Consider the following 15,829-nt stretch of genomic DNA (forward strand, 5'->3'; position numbering starts at 1 on the left):
TGGTTTCCAAAGTTAAATGCATTATTAATCAACTGCATATAAATAAAATCATTCAAGATCTAAAAAGTTAGGCTTACAGACTAATATGTAATTTGTGCTCCACAAATTCACAAGTATAAAATATAATTTGGAGGTTGGAGGATTTCCTTTAACAATGGCTGGTGTTATTACTCTTGGTATTTAATTCTGAAAGTGTTTTAGTAGAAAGCATATTAGGGGTGTTTATTAGTTTTTCATTAATATATAAAGTTAGACAAAAAATAATTTGTAATTTAAAATTTAAAATATGAAATGCAATAACATAATTCACAATAAATGCCATAATAAATAAATGTTTTGGAACTTTAACATGGCATTACTAGTAAATGCCAAATTCAATAACATCAAACAAGTCAAACATGACTCAGAATTTTAAATTTGGTAAAGGTTTATGAAATAATTACATGTACTTGTAAATAAATGTACAAACTTAAGCAGGGTTTTGTGAAAAATAAGTTTCAAACACATATCTATAATTGTGTAAATAAATTCTAATCCTTAATTAGAATCTTGCATAAAGATTATGCCAACCTGCAACTGTACATTGTCTCTAATATCAACGCATCTAATTAAACGTTTACTCGGTTTCCATCTCTTCATTTAATATCATCATGGTAGTGTCTTAAGATCAAAATGATTAACCGAATCTGATGCTATACATAACTATTTCTCTACTTAATGTGTTACCAGTTATATTTATGTTTTAGTTATAAACTACAAATTATTCATTTTAATCCCTCAGATATATTATCTTGCAAATCTGTATAAACTGTTTTCTTGAAATTTATTCATCTTGTATTATAATCTGTATTTTTAAATCTGGTTTGCATTTTTTTGCCATGGGAAGAACACCAACTTTGTGATTACCAATAGTCAATATCATGGGTTTCTTCCCTTGTTTCCCTTTAGAAACAGAAGCAATGTTAAAAGAGAAAACAAATTACTCGGCATATTATTTGAGAACTATCATACTCAATTTTGGTGCCAAATATACATTGGAAAAATTGGACCTTTTTACTTACAATATGGGACAATCAAAGGATTGCTATAACAAAGGATAAACATAGGGTACAAACTGAATATTTTCCTTATGCAAAAACAAAAAAACCCATACCTGACAGGCACAATAGATGACACCATGTCTCCCATTTATTACAAGTAAGGCATAAAGCTACAAAAGTTACATTCCCTTCCACAAACAGATTTCTAGATATTCAAAGTGTCTCAGAATTATACAGAACTGATCAGAAAGTTTTGACAATATCCACCAGGTAAGGGGGCAATTATGATTGTAAGCGTAATCAATTCTAATCAATTACAATGTGAGCTGTAATCATTTTTGTTATTGTAATCACTAATTTCAGAAGCTCAATAATCAAAATCACCCTTAATTGGCAGTGTAATTACATAGTGTAATCATGCCTACAAATTATTACAGTTGGAGTGTCTGCCTCAATGGAAAAACAAGATTGTGGGTTTGAACTACAGACAACCCATACTTATAAAAATGGTTATCTGCCTTGCTGGGCATTCAGCTTTAAGAGTTCAGTGTTAGGATTGGTTGGCCTGGTGTCAGGATAATGTGACTGGGTGGAACATGATGCCACATGTATGCAGCATGATGCCCCCAGTGCTAGATATCACTATAAACTGCCACACTATAGACCTTGTAGTGATATGACTGAAAAATTATTAAAGTTATGTTAAAAATCCAAATCACACACAAATAATAACAACCAAAAAAATTATGTTCTTAATAATTGTAAGAATAATAAAAGTTTCCACAAACAAAAGACCATGAATGTAGACTAGTACAATAGGGTATGTGTAATTTTAGGTGGCCAATATACAAGCTAATTTTTCTAAAAATATACTGTGTATTATAATTTTAGGTAACTGTGTTAATTAAACAGTTCATGTTCGATTGGCAATATTTTCATTTGGTATAAGATAGCAATTGAGTAGACTTCAAATAAATGTACATTCCTTGTCTTCTGAGCAGATAATGCCAAATGTATACAGCTTAGCGGAGAAGTTTAGAAGGCCTGTTGTATGGCTCTTGATCACTGTTCTTTGTGAAGGAATTATTCAACATGCTTCTCAATAAACATTTACACATGCCTTCTCAATAAACATTTACACAGAGTTAAAACTGTTTGTTTCTTAGCTATACAGTCTATGATATCTGCCCAGAACAAAACAAAGATAACAGGCAAATACCAAGTCAATCACGCGCCCCCCCCCCCCCCGCCCCGTAATCATAATCATAATCATGGTTTCCAAATGAAGTGCAATTAAACAACCTGTAACTGTAATCGTAATCAAGCACCTGTAATTGACGCCATGCCTGATATCCACAATACAGAAATTATAGGACAATTTTCTAAAAGAGAGGACTTCTATGTTATCCTATAATGTGCATAGGAATTATAAGTCAATTTTGTTTACAAGACTTATATCAGTTCCTATATTTTGCATTGGTCAATTTTATTTAAAAGAGGACTTCAGTGTGATCCTATATTTTGCACTGGAGTCAAAGGCCAATTTAGAAAAAAAAGAAAAGAATTTAAAATGGGATAGAGTATTTTGCATTGGAATTATAGGAGGAATGTGATCAATGCTTCATAAATATGCATAGATCTCATTTGTTATCAAACTTGTCAAAGATTATGACAGACCACCAATTCTGTGAGCAAAAGGCGATCTTTCAAAACAGGTGGTCTCACAAATGTTTCTGCTGGAGGGCCAGTTTTCAAGGTCAAAATTCAACTGGGTTTAAAAAGAAAAATACCTTGAATGACTGTACATATACTTTATTCATAGTTCTTTAAAGTACTACATGCACTGAGCTCAAACTAATTTCATGTAGCAATAATAACAGAAACATATAACATTAATATTTATACTTGTGAAAATGTTAACATATTCATGATAGCTATAGTATAATAAGAATTGAAGTTTTTATCAGAGTAGATAATGAATATATACATAACCATAAATCAAATGACAGAAATAACTTGTCCAGAAACAGAATATATTTATTTACAGAACAAAAACCAAATGCAAAATTCATTCAAGATATAAATGGATTAACTTTATAAACAAAGGCCATAACCAATTGTCAAAAATGATAACAGATGATAAGATCACGGGCAATGGCACTTTTGGCTTGGTGTTAAGTTTTTAATAACCATAACAATAATAAAGTAACAAAAAAATGAATCTTTATATTAATTATAGAACTGATGTATCCATAAAATGCTAGTTATTTAAGAGACAAAGACCTCATTAGCCTCTGGGATTACATATCAATTCCATATCAATATCCAAACAATTTGTACCAAGGTGCTCCAGTGAAAGTCAGTTGAAAACATCTCTTATTCTCTCATTATGATATTATTGCCATTGTGCTGGGTTTTCACAATAGATGAGATGATGAAATGAAACAAACCTCTGAACTGTGTATGCCCATGACTGCTTTTTTTTTAAAGAAAATTAATCATATATGGGATTTGCATGTACATGACAATGGTAGTTTGTGACTTGTTCTTGATTATACAACACTACTTCTATGTTTTAGAAAACCAGTAGGAAAACTCAATCCCCCCACCCATTCAGAAAAATCTGCAAATCACTTGCACACCTTACTCAGTATCAGGACTACAAGCACTAAACCAAGGTCATAAGTATTTCTATTTGGTTTGGGATGCTGTCATCCATAAACTGTGTTGAAATATATATACTGCATCAAAATCATCATAAAAGTCATACTCAACAGGTGGTCACTCACAACAGTGCATTTATATCATACAATCAATGCAAGAAGAATGACTTTGGTTATAAATCACAGAAGGGGTTGATGAAATCATGTTAAACTTGATTAGTATATAATTAAGGTCTGATCATAGAAAATACAGCCTCCCAAGTGAGGTCCATAACTGTCATAAGACTTAAATGGTTCAATCCTGAATTTGTCAGTCTCACTGACAAATACGCTGGTTGAATTTCCAGAAGTTTGGGATACTGACTGCAATAACTGGAAAACAGCTTTCCTTCTGATCAGTGAATTCAAGACCAGGAAAACAATGCAGTTGAAAAGTTCTCTCACTTTATCCACACAGTACATATCACCTTGCTTGACAAGTACTTCTCAAGTGATAATAGTATACACTGTCATGAAAAAATGAACAGAGACAGTTCCTTAATTAGTTTCATTGTTTTGCTTCAAATGCATTAATGGATATTATAGTTAATCCTCTGTATAATCAATACAAAATTAAAGAATCATTACTGACATTAAACAGTTCATAAAGGAAACAGACACTAATATTAATAAAGTGCCTTTCAGTAATTTAATTACACTGACTTGCTTAACTAAAATCATAAGAATCTGGTTTGAGTAAACACAATACAAAAAGCCATTTAAAACACTGCTAACTAATCATACCAGTTCTGTTTTGGTTGACATGTTCTGACTGGCTGACAATTTGATCACTTAGCCCAATCTGCAGTTGACTGGAAATGGAACATGTGCACATGTGGCAGGTATCAATGAAGGTAAGTGAGATACAGGATGTAAATGAATACATAGAGAGTGGTAGAATCAAGTATTTTGTATGCCTGGAAGACATGAATGGCCAGATAAAAGTAAATAAAGTGATTCAGTCATCAAAATAGGCATTTGCCCAACTTTTAAAATAAGAAAAAAAAAAGCACCTATTCCGGACTAGCAACATGAAACATTTGGGTCTCTGGCTTCAGAAGTGCATAGTCCAGGATATCATGCTCTGAGATTTGCTCAGCCCCATAAATGTGTATCTTCAGGTATTCAGCCTTGGATTATTATATTGCTTTTAATTCTATTTCTGAGTGATTCTGCAGTTTATTCATATGACTTTAAAATTACCTTTGGTTCCCAAAGATTCAACATCATTTCTTATATCATGGACATAATTTGAGTACTTTCACATTGTTGTCTTATTTGGTAAACTTTCTCTAAGAAAGCATTTTGTTCTTTGGTGATAAAATATTTTAATATTCACACCAACTTATTAAAAAGGACAATCAGGTCAAAGTGTGACAATTTAGTAATAGGCTAATAATAAAACAATATTTGCTTGACATTTGGGAAGTTTTGCAGTATTGTCATGTGGGCAGAGAGTGTACCTAATGAAACTGTCTGAATTAATTAAAAACAATACATACATACAAGTTTGCATCCTATCAAAAATATTTAAGGAATTATACCATTTTTATTACTTTCACCAATCCATTTGGTAATATTAAGCTCATCAGATGGACAAACCAGCAATTATATCTGTTTCTGGCAAAAGAATACAACAGAGTGTGCTTAATAGCATCTGAGTGCAAACTATGGTAAAGATACATACATGTCAAGATCTTTAAAACAAATGTGTTGCATGTACATGTATATTTGGTGTGAAAGTACTACCCAAAGTACTAGATGTTGTATCTTGGATAGCGTTATGTATATTTTGTTGTGTGGGAACATTTTAAGCAAACAATTTTAAAATGACTAGGGGAATGAAAAAGAAAATCACAGTATGTCTTGCATTCTTTATTTTAATAATGGAATAAAATAGTAAATGCAATTATATGGCATACTATGTCTTCATCTTTTCCCACTAATAGATATGCAAGATTTCTTTGTTTGTTTAAATGTGAAATCCCTACTTTTTTCAATTATTACAAATAACATCAGTGAATGTGTCTCTGGGTATTAAAGAGCATTGTGACAAATTAAAAATGAGCATTCCGTATTGTCTAGTGTACCGTAGTTCAGCTAACTGATAAGTTCCAAGAGTTATAGTGGGCATCCACTATTACATAATTATACTGCTGCAAGTTTCTAATTGGGGTAATACAATGTAATCCTTCTACTACACGTCATGATGTGGATATATATACAATGACCACTACGTCCAGAACAGCATCAATTGATTAATTTCTACAAGGAAAAGGTTGATTTTCCATAGTCCATGAAGCGTTTACTACATGTGAAAACAAACCAGCATTATTATTTGAGTAATTTTCTGTCATGTACATGCTGTTTCATTAACAGAATAAATTCATATGGGTTTAACTCGTTCGGCCCCAGCACTGTTATCAGTATCTCTACCTCAGAAGCACAAAGCTGTCAAGCTTGTGCCCCAGAGTTTTTACCTGTTTGAAAAATTTTGAAAACATTGTGCACATGCAATCACTCTTACCTTAATTTCTCTCCTTATATCCAATTAAAATCCACGAAATTTTCACCATTTATTTCAAATCAATTTGTCTACACTGTGATGTATTTTTTTCCCTATTTGTCTAAGTCTTTCACAACTTATTTATACAGTATTTACAAAATTGGTGTAACGTTTATCCATAAGAACTCTATCATCATCATCGCTGTCAGCATCCTCATCTTCGGATGATCCAATCTCAGAAACTACTAAATCATTCCAGAACAAACCTGCATACAATTTGGACATATACTGGTAATTGGTAACAGCTATATCAAGTGCAAAATTCAAAATGGCCACAGGACAGATGGTTGTGCTATTCCATGTGGATTTACAAGTCGCTTAATATATGATTTGCTCATGAAATGTAATCTACATGTCACCAAAAGAATCCTTCAGCTGACGGTAGCTGCAACAGCCATGAGAAATACAGGTAAGTGTATAAAATATACATCGATGTTTGCAGACAAACTTGAATGCAGATAACTGCAGCTTTTAATAAATATAGTCTTAATATACCTCCCCGTTTGTTGTACCCCCCAACCGATTTAAAAAACGGTAATCTTTAATTTGATAAAATGTGCACAGAACTTAGCTGATTCATTCATTTTAATACAAGGACATGCTCGAGATCCATTTCCAGTTCCTGGACAAGTCCATTTTCAACAATGGGGTGTGTGTACGACTACAGCTGTACATGCATATGACGTCTGCTTCTGATATTGATAATGTCTAAGCAAGCAAAGGAAAAGAATGACAACAAATTTGCCTTTTCATGTGGATTTAATAAGCGGTTTAATTTCTATGTTCATATGTGCAAAGGGATATAATTTCCAAACTCTCAATGTTATGGTAATTTACGAAAATATCTGGCAGTTACTGAATAGGATGAACTACGTCATTATGTTGTCTGAGGTAATAAACTAGCCCATAGTGTACGCACTATATGGCGCCATGTTAGTATGGAACGTCCATTAAGCATGAAAGGTGCTGGGAATGCCAGTATTAGTGCCAGTCTGGTCACAGGCAGATTAGAAATAATGTTACTGAAATCAGTACAAACAAACTTTAGTCAGACTTTAGGTGATATTATCCCCTCACCCGAAAATCAATATCATCACAGTTGAAGGGCTGGTTTATCGGCCTACTATGTAAGTACCTGTTGTTGGACAATTTTCTTATTATGTCTTGTGTTCCTGTAACATCAAGTCTGATCTGAAACTATCGAGTGGTTTATAAAATAACATTTATGACAATGTCATGTTTTAATTGATTATTTTAATTCACTGATTATAGCAGCCACAAAACCCAAAACAACTGGTACCCCATGAATAAATGTGAATTTACAGCATATGGCACTGAAATCTGGCCGATAGCCAGGTTCATCAGATGCCTTTCCTGTCATAATGATCACATAATTATTTCCTATTATTTTACATATTCAATTAAAATGTATGTATCTGTTTGAAAGGTTTCACGTACACTTGTAATTTAATGTTCCAGATGGCTTCGAACCAATCTGAATTGATAATGATATCCCCCCCCCCCAAGCTATAAACATGCTCTCTACTGCCTTATGTGGGACCGTGTTTATCTTTCAAAACAACTAAAAATAATTTTTTTTAATAGCATATTCTTAAAGTATTTAGTTTGGAGAAATCACGCCAAATACCGTTTAAGAAGCAGTGACTTTCGATTTTTATAATTTCTGGGATGAATCTCCGTTAAAAAATAGTTTGGTTTAACTGGAAAAGCAAACCAAAACCAAAAACTGTACTTCATGTTTCATGTGCTGCCTAAAACAGTCGGTAGCGTACGTAAACACGACTGGTGGGGTATCCATACCTGTGGACCACATTCGGCATTTTTCTTTTTCTTTGCCTTCTTTTGAGAACTTTTGCTTTGCTGTGTAGGCTTTTCATTTCGCTTTCCCTCTTTTGGAACATCGTCATCATCATCTTCAATTTTGAGCAGGGCAAATCGAGAAGGTTTAACAGAAATTTTGGCCATTTCTTATTTTGGATTTGAACATCTGTGCATGTTTCTTACCGCAAATCTCGATATGGATTACCCGCCCTTGTTACGGGATACTTATAAAATTTGTTTTCAGAAGATTTTACTTTATGAATTGTTCGTCGCAATATATTATGAAATAAATATTGAAAGATTTAATTCAAATTATATATAAATGTAACGCTAATACATATTTTTCTAAAAGCAAAACATCTCGAATAACTTTAAAATTATACAGTTTAACTTTATTTGGTAACAATAAATAGTCCCCGAGTGTATCATATAATACTAAGGCTTTGATAACGTCTCATCTAACATGTTTCAGCGTTTTTTTGACACAAGTAATGATTTCAACCTAGACTGGTTCCCGGCTCCAGTGTAAATGCTACACTATTTTGCAATCGGATTACATAAGCAATATTTTGTGATGCGGAATATTTTATTGATCCCCACATGAAATCCGAGTCATGAATGCTGGTGGATTTGGAAAAGGCTATTTCTAATCATGGCTGCTTTGGTCCACTTATGGGCTGATGGTGGGCCAGATGGCTGATTCAGACCATATGAAATAAAATAAAGAAAACCCTGTAACACGCGTGGAAGTATGAAATTCAGAAAACAGGAAGTGGAATAGGAATTTGTCCTGACAGTGTCCTTGCTGATGTTGACCGACTAGAAGTTCTGATCGGAGGAAAACGCGCAGGAAATAATTCTTCAGAAATTATTAATGAAATATCTTATATTTGTCGAAGATGTTATGTTATGGATCGTAATGTTTATCATTCTTTCATGAATGAAATTGTTGATGATTATTCCAGCCACTAAAAACAATTAATTAATCAACTTGGAATTTAAAAAATGATTATACACAATGCTCAACGTGAAACTGTTATAGTTAGGTAGTAAATTCGCGATTATCAAAGTACAAAGCGATTTAGGGAGATGGACTCAGTGATGTTGTTCAAGGTTTATTCAAGAGGATAGCTCCAAAAGCAGTACCAATTGCAAAAAATTAGGAATGAAAGCTATTGATGCTATTCGCGATAAAGGTATCAGTGATGTTGTTAATGTTGCCGGTAAAGCATTTTCAACAATCAAAGGAAGATTAGCTCGATTATTACGAAGAAAACCGTAGCCAGTAAAATTACCCAGAACTGAAACTATCCCTGCAAATATCAGTAAAATAATAAATCAAGCTGCCAATAAAAAAAACTAGCAGAGTTGGCTATTAATGAAGTTGTTCCTACAAAATTGAATAATTAAAGTATGCCGGCGTATACAAGTTTTATTTCAGGAAGTGATCTTCGTATCAGACGAAGATAGTTATAATAAAATGTTTAAGCGTATATCCGATCCAGCGTTTGATATGGACTCGCCAGTTCTTAAAGATGAATCTGTTCGCGATTATCAATATTATTCTTATGAAGCACGTGTACCAGCCTGGTCGAATTGAGATACAAGTTCAAGATACAAGCATATATTTCTGACTTGCTGAAGCATTTACTGAAGTAGAAGGAAAATTTGTAACAGATGTCCCTCTTAATGCACCATATGGAGCTGTTGCCATAGATGGTTTTGTTAACGATGGTATTATGGCGTTGTCTGATAGCACCACGTACATGATTGATGGAAGAATTATTGAAATAATTGAAAAAGACGTTGATGATGCTACAACGATATTAAATTTGGCTAGATATTCAAATGATTATACAAGATCGGCTGGTCCATCAATTATGCTTGCTAAAGATAACACTGATCATTCTGATTCCAGATCACATTTAAAAGTACAAGTGGAACAAAATACTGCGGTTAATCCACAACCAGCTAAAGCGATAGACAGACCCGGCGCTGCTTTTTGATGTTACAGAGCGTTAGCGAAAATTATAACCTAGGATCTGCTGTACGTAAATCAGTGTTAAAAGGAGATCGTAGAAGATTTTCATGCGCAATTCCGTTATCACATATTTTTGGATTATGTAGAAATGTCAGAAACGTTTTCTTTGGAGCGAAGCATACAGTTGTACTTGTGAGAAAGCGTAATGATAATGATGCTATTTGGCGATCAGCTGCTGCTGGTGGTTAAGTAATATTATTAAAAAATTCACTGTGGATGCCAGTAATGACTCCAACGATTGGTGAAGAAGAAAAGTTAATTAATTTTATGAATTCAGGCGGAAAATCATTGTTATCATGGTTAATAGTAACTACAGATAGCACTCAAAGTAATATTGCTGGGTTATTTACATGGCGTACAGCATCACAACAAGGAGTTTCTGCACCGAGGCATATATTTATCGCTTTATAAGATACTGATTGACTAGATAATTAAGAACGTAGTCATATGATATTCAACAAACTTGGAGTCAGAGAAGTTTCGTTACAGATAAATGGACATCAAGAACCATCTGAAGATATGACGTTAAATTTTGAAAATATCTATGTATCACGTGCATATCATCGTTTAATGGCATTTATGGGATGTGATCAAAATATAGATACTGGTTTACAAATATCACAGTTAGATTGTTACAACATTGTATCCGATCTATTATTTTTCATTAGAGCATGTATAAATTATTCAAGCAATCTGCTGTTGATATTCACTTTCGAGCTCATATAAATCCCCAAGCAGCTATTCATAATTATAGAGCAATCGCAGTTATACTCAGCGATAGAGCAATGTTACTTGAAGGCATTGGCAGGTAAATGCGAGTTATTCACGCACCGATAGAAAACATGTAAAAACATTTTCAGTTGAAAATAGCCTATTACTTATACAAATATCTTATCATCATGTTAGCTTTACCCTGACTCCTGGTCAGACTATAAGGTTTCAGTCAAATTCAGCAAAGAACTGGAATAAAAATATCACTAAAAAAAGATCAGATCACAGGTGGTCAAAATAAACTATCATTGTCAGAATGTCAACTCAGGCATTTCAATGATGCCAAACAATCAAAAACAAGCGTGAAACTCAATCGTTCTGCGAGCGCCATTAAAGATTCAACCAAGACTGGTGGTATAGTTCTACTTCTTGCTGCTATACCAGCTTTATTAGCTGCTGCAGCCCCAGCTGTTGTAAAAACAGCTGCAGCTGGTGCTGTTGTAGCTACTGGTCGATTAGCAGCAAACATATTAATAACAGGAAAAGGAATTAAAAAAATGGAAGGGGTCTAAAATTACCAGGAACTCCTTATCGATACGGAAAAGGTCTTAGACTAACAGAAAGACTTCGTTAATCTTTCCAATGTCAAATTTGTTTTACTTGATGCTGCTAAAAGTTAAACATAATTTTTTAGAGATGCTTTTATGCATGACCAATTATCAAAACAGCCGTACAATATTGAAACTGGTATTATTAATATCGATAATAGTTCTGGTCCTGGTACTCAATGGGTGGCATACTCCATTGATCCACATGGAATTATTTATTTTGATTCGTATGGACTGGCTCCACCAAAATAATTTATAAATTACATAAACACAATAAAAACTCCAGTCTGGTATTCAACATTAACAACACAGACAATAACCGATCCGCCAATATGCGATCGTGAAGTAATTTCTGTACTCGAATCTGTGTCGTCATCAACATTACCACTTCATAAAGTCGTGTACGATTATACATGTATACGCGTCTTTTTAAACAGATCTTAAAGTATAATGGATACTATTTACGAAAGATCTTCATCTCCATATTAACAAAAAAAAAAAACAGACGGAATAACCTACGAAAGTATAAGTAAACAGATTATTGATGAAATATCTGAATTATTTAATCTTGCAAATATAGATCCAAACGAATTTTTTTTAAAGATAAGCAAGGAAAATTAAAAACAAGCAATCTTTAATTGAACGATATTATCGTTAAAATTATTGGAGTAACTGAAAATAGCATAGCTTTGTTTGATAGCAATGAAAAATTTAACCTGGTGTTATTATGTCCACGATATTAGATAGTATTCGTGGTCGAGTATAAAAATCCCGTAATACAATGACTAGTTCTCTCAATATGTCTAATAATACAATTGCTGGTCTTGGAGATCCAGAATCAGACAATGACGGTGTAACGAAAACAATACATCCTTGCAATGATGAACTCTTTAGTTTCATTTGGCTCTCTTATCATTATAGCCAGTCTTACCAAATGTACAATTATCGCTGTGAGCAATTACTCGTAAATTATAGAATAAGTTATCGAGGTTTTTTTTTTTTTTACATTACTATGATCGATCATAAGACCATCTTCGATTACCCCCCGAAAACATTCAGACACAAATTTATGACAAAGACATATTTTATCTCCCCCCTCCGGTATTGAATATAAGATACCCTGTATTAGTGACAGTGACGACTGTTTTTGTTAGTCGACAGTGCATGATTGCACTATCACGGGATGCTTCATAATTCTTGATGATAGTATGTTTCACAAGATCTTTTTGCTCCATTAGTTTACAATATTATTTGTCTAATGATTATTTTGAAAATCTAGCATATAATCTTCTGAATTTCTCACAACTTTGTCATTATAATCAGTTATTTTTTAATCATATATCTTTTCAGTTCTCTGTACTTTTTACCACCAAATTGCACACACAACTGCGTGTTTTATCTAACCCCAACACCACATTTAAAAAATGGTTTAGGTCCTAAACTCCCATCTCCGTACACTTTGTAAGTGAAGTCCACACAATTCGTTGCCGGAAGCTTTGTTACAAGGAGTTGTATCATAAGACATTTGCATTTTTTTCTTTGTTTGGCTCATTATATATTTAAATAAATAAATACATACATACATACATACATACATACATACATACATACACACACACACACACACACACACATACATACACACATACATACATACATACATACATACATACATACATACATACATACATACATACATACATACATACATACATACATACATTATTTCAATTTAAATGCATTTGTGTCCTAATTATAATATGGAAGAGTTATTATGAGAGATTAAGCCTGACTACAGATTCGATCTTGATAGAAGAACCCCTGACAAACAAAGACGAGCTCTAGGTGATCCGACGAAAACTCTGATTAAAAGTATTCGTGATACTAAAAAAGAATTTAGCATAGATGGAGAAACTCATGTGTGGTCAACATTTAAAATCATACGCAATAACACCGAAGTCACCGCTGCTACAATGAACAACCAGCGAGCGGCGACGATTATTAATTATCTGGACAATCAAAGATATTGTCATATTAAAGCTTTCTAAGGAAGTAGACGATATTTGGATTATCAGTGACAAACTTGACCCTGTCGTTCATAATGAAAAAGTGGCCGTATTAAGTAACAATTCCAGGCCAGGAATGTTGACTGATATTGAAAAACCGTATTATGAAAGAGCGCATCCTGTAACCGCTCATACTTATGGAATTTATCTGCTGAATGATAAACAGCGTTAAAGATCTAAAACCGATGAAATTTTCGAAAATAAATTGTGCAGCAGAACGAATAACGGAACATTTTACAAACGCGATACGTGGAAATAAACTAACAGATCAGCGACGTAAAAAAAATAAACAAATGGATTGAGTAAGTCAAGGATAAAGGGGCTACAATAAATGGTGTTGCTGAGATAAGAAAGAAATTAAAATTCCCAATAATACTAAGAATGATAACCGAAGAGATTTTATACGAATCAAAGTATAAATCGAAAGGAGCTTCAATTTAAATTATTGATCATAATGCGGATGAGTGGACTAATGCAGTAACAATAATTCCACGAAATCGAATTGTTACATTTTACCAAGGAGATATATTTTATTTTATTAACGAAATAAGTAAGAATGATCATGTATCCGTGTGGCTGTTTCAAAGTTCAGATAATGGAAACTATGACCAGTTTGTACGACTTAATGGATATATTTATCGCACATAATCTCTCCATGAAGACATGAAGAATCTTGCGTTGAAATATACTCATGACGATGCTGAACAATTACTGACTAATTGCTTTACCGTTTCGTCAGTTGCTGCTCATTTTACCAGAGAGAAAAATTCGTGGAAACCAACACGATTGGATTTTATAGAAGAAATATAACGCAGTTGTGTCGAATACGGATACGGTGGATTATGGAATATTAAATACGATTATAGGGATGTTATTTCGGTTGATATGGTTGCATTTTTATCCGGGACGTTTTCTTGGTATGGGCGAGTGTTCCAAGTATTTTGAGCGATTTGGATATCCAACACACAAGTTGACCAGAGTATAGATAAATGGACCATTGCCGGATTTTTACTTGACTGGATTTGCTTGTACCGAGTCACTTACGTTTGCTGAAAATCTTTATCCGATTTGTCATGTCTGGTTTGGCAAACATTTTTCAGAAACAATGTGGGCAACAACAGTATTATACGGTATATGCTCGATGTAAAAATAATGCTATTGTTAACAGGAAGTTAAGCAATTATATCGTATCGTCTGCAGAAAGAAGTTTTGTTACCACAACGAAAGAAATATTTTGATGATGAAAATTCTGATATAAAAGATTTTGAGAATAAAAAAGCAAACGATCTTGGCAGAAAAATAATTGGTAAATTTACCCAAGGCGGATCATATGATCATAAACCACATTGTACAAGATTATTATAGATGACGCTGAACTAGATTTTAAATTGGTGATACAACGCATAGAAACACATTTATAAGTCGAAGTAATATTAGTTTATCAGACGGAACTAAATTAGGTAAATATGTGAGTTATATTGACGGTGAGCCACCTCAGTTTACTCATTTAAGATCTTCAATGCTTGCGTACGTTTCGATAAATCTATTATCGATGATAAATATAGTTTCTGAGTTTGCTGTCAGAGTCGCTACGGATTCTTTTTATACATTAACAAAATACAGGATTACTAGAACAATAACATATCGGCACTTATGCATCATGGATGAATGGAGAATAAAACAAATACTTAATTATTCTTAATCTGCCGACGTTGAAATCAAAATTATCTATTACCAAAAAAATTAAATCTCAAAATTGTCATCAGCACCATCTGTATATGATCTTGTAGCTAGACATAAAACGGTCGATCTCAATGGGTCTGGAAGTTGTGGTAAAACAACTCGTGTGATTAAATTATTCTTGAACAGTTGTTCAGAAACAATTGTATTAACACCAACACACAGACTCGCAAGAGAAATGAGAGAAAGAAATATTAAATCGTGCACTTATCACAATTTTTTTTCGATGGAAGGGAGATAAATGGACTTCTAAAGGAATGGGAGAGAAATATATTCCAAGGATTATTGTTTGAGATGAAATATTCACCTTTTCATTTGAAACGTTACTAATATTTCTTGATTGGTTATTGACAAAAGATACTGTTTTAATAATGTGTGGCGATCATGGTCAACCACCAGCATTTGCTGGATTGTCTCCACATAAATGGCTGTGGAATTTTGTAGATTACTATGAGGAAATAACTGATGATCATAGATCACTTGATCCAGAATTAAGAGAGTTTGAGAAATTAA

The 15,829-nt window shown here is 33.3% G+C and overlaps 1 protein-coding gene across 1 annotated transcript in view; it reads right to left on the minus strand.

Moving 5' to 3' along the window:
* LOC149800813 (uncharacterized) overlaps positions 1-8,364 on the minus strand; it is a 72,569-nt gene extending 64,205 nt beyond the window's left edge. Inside the window, exon 1 of the mRNA XM_089954808.1 lies at positions 8,130-8,364. Within this exon, the coding sequence (XP_089810934.1) occupies positions 8,130-8,294 (165 nt within the window). The 5' untranslated portion in view covers positions 8,295-8,364. The remainder of the gene's footprint in view (positions 1-8,129) is intronic.
* Positions 8,365-15,829: the final 7,465 nt, after the last annotated feature.

This window comes from Sinohyriopsis cumingii, chromosome 4, assembly GCF_028554795.1.
Source record: "Sinohyriopsis cumingii isolate HCF-2022 chromosome 4, ASM2855479v2, whole genome shotgun sequence".
Classification (NCBI taxonomy): Eukaryota; Metazoa; Mollusca; class Bivalvia; order Unionida; family Unionidae; genus Sinohyriopsis; species Sinohyriopsis cumingii.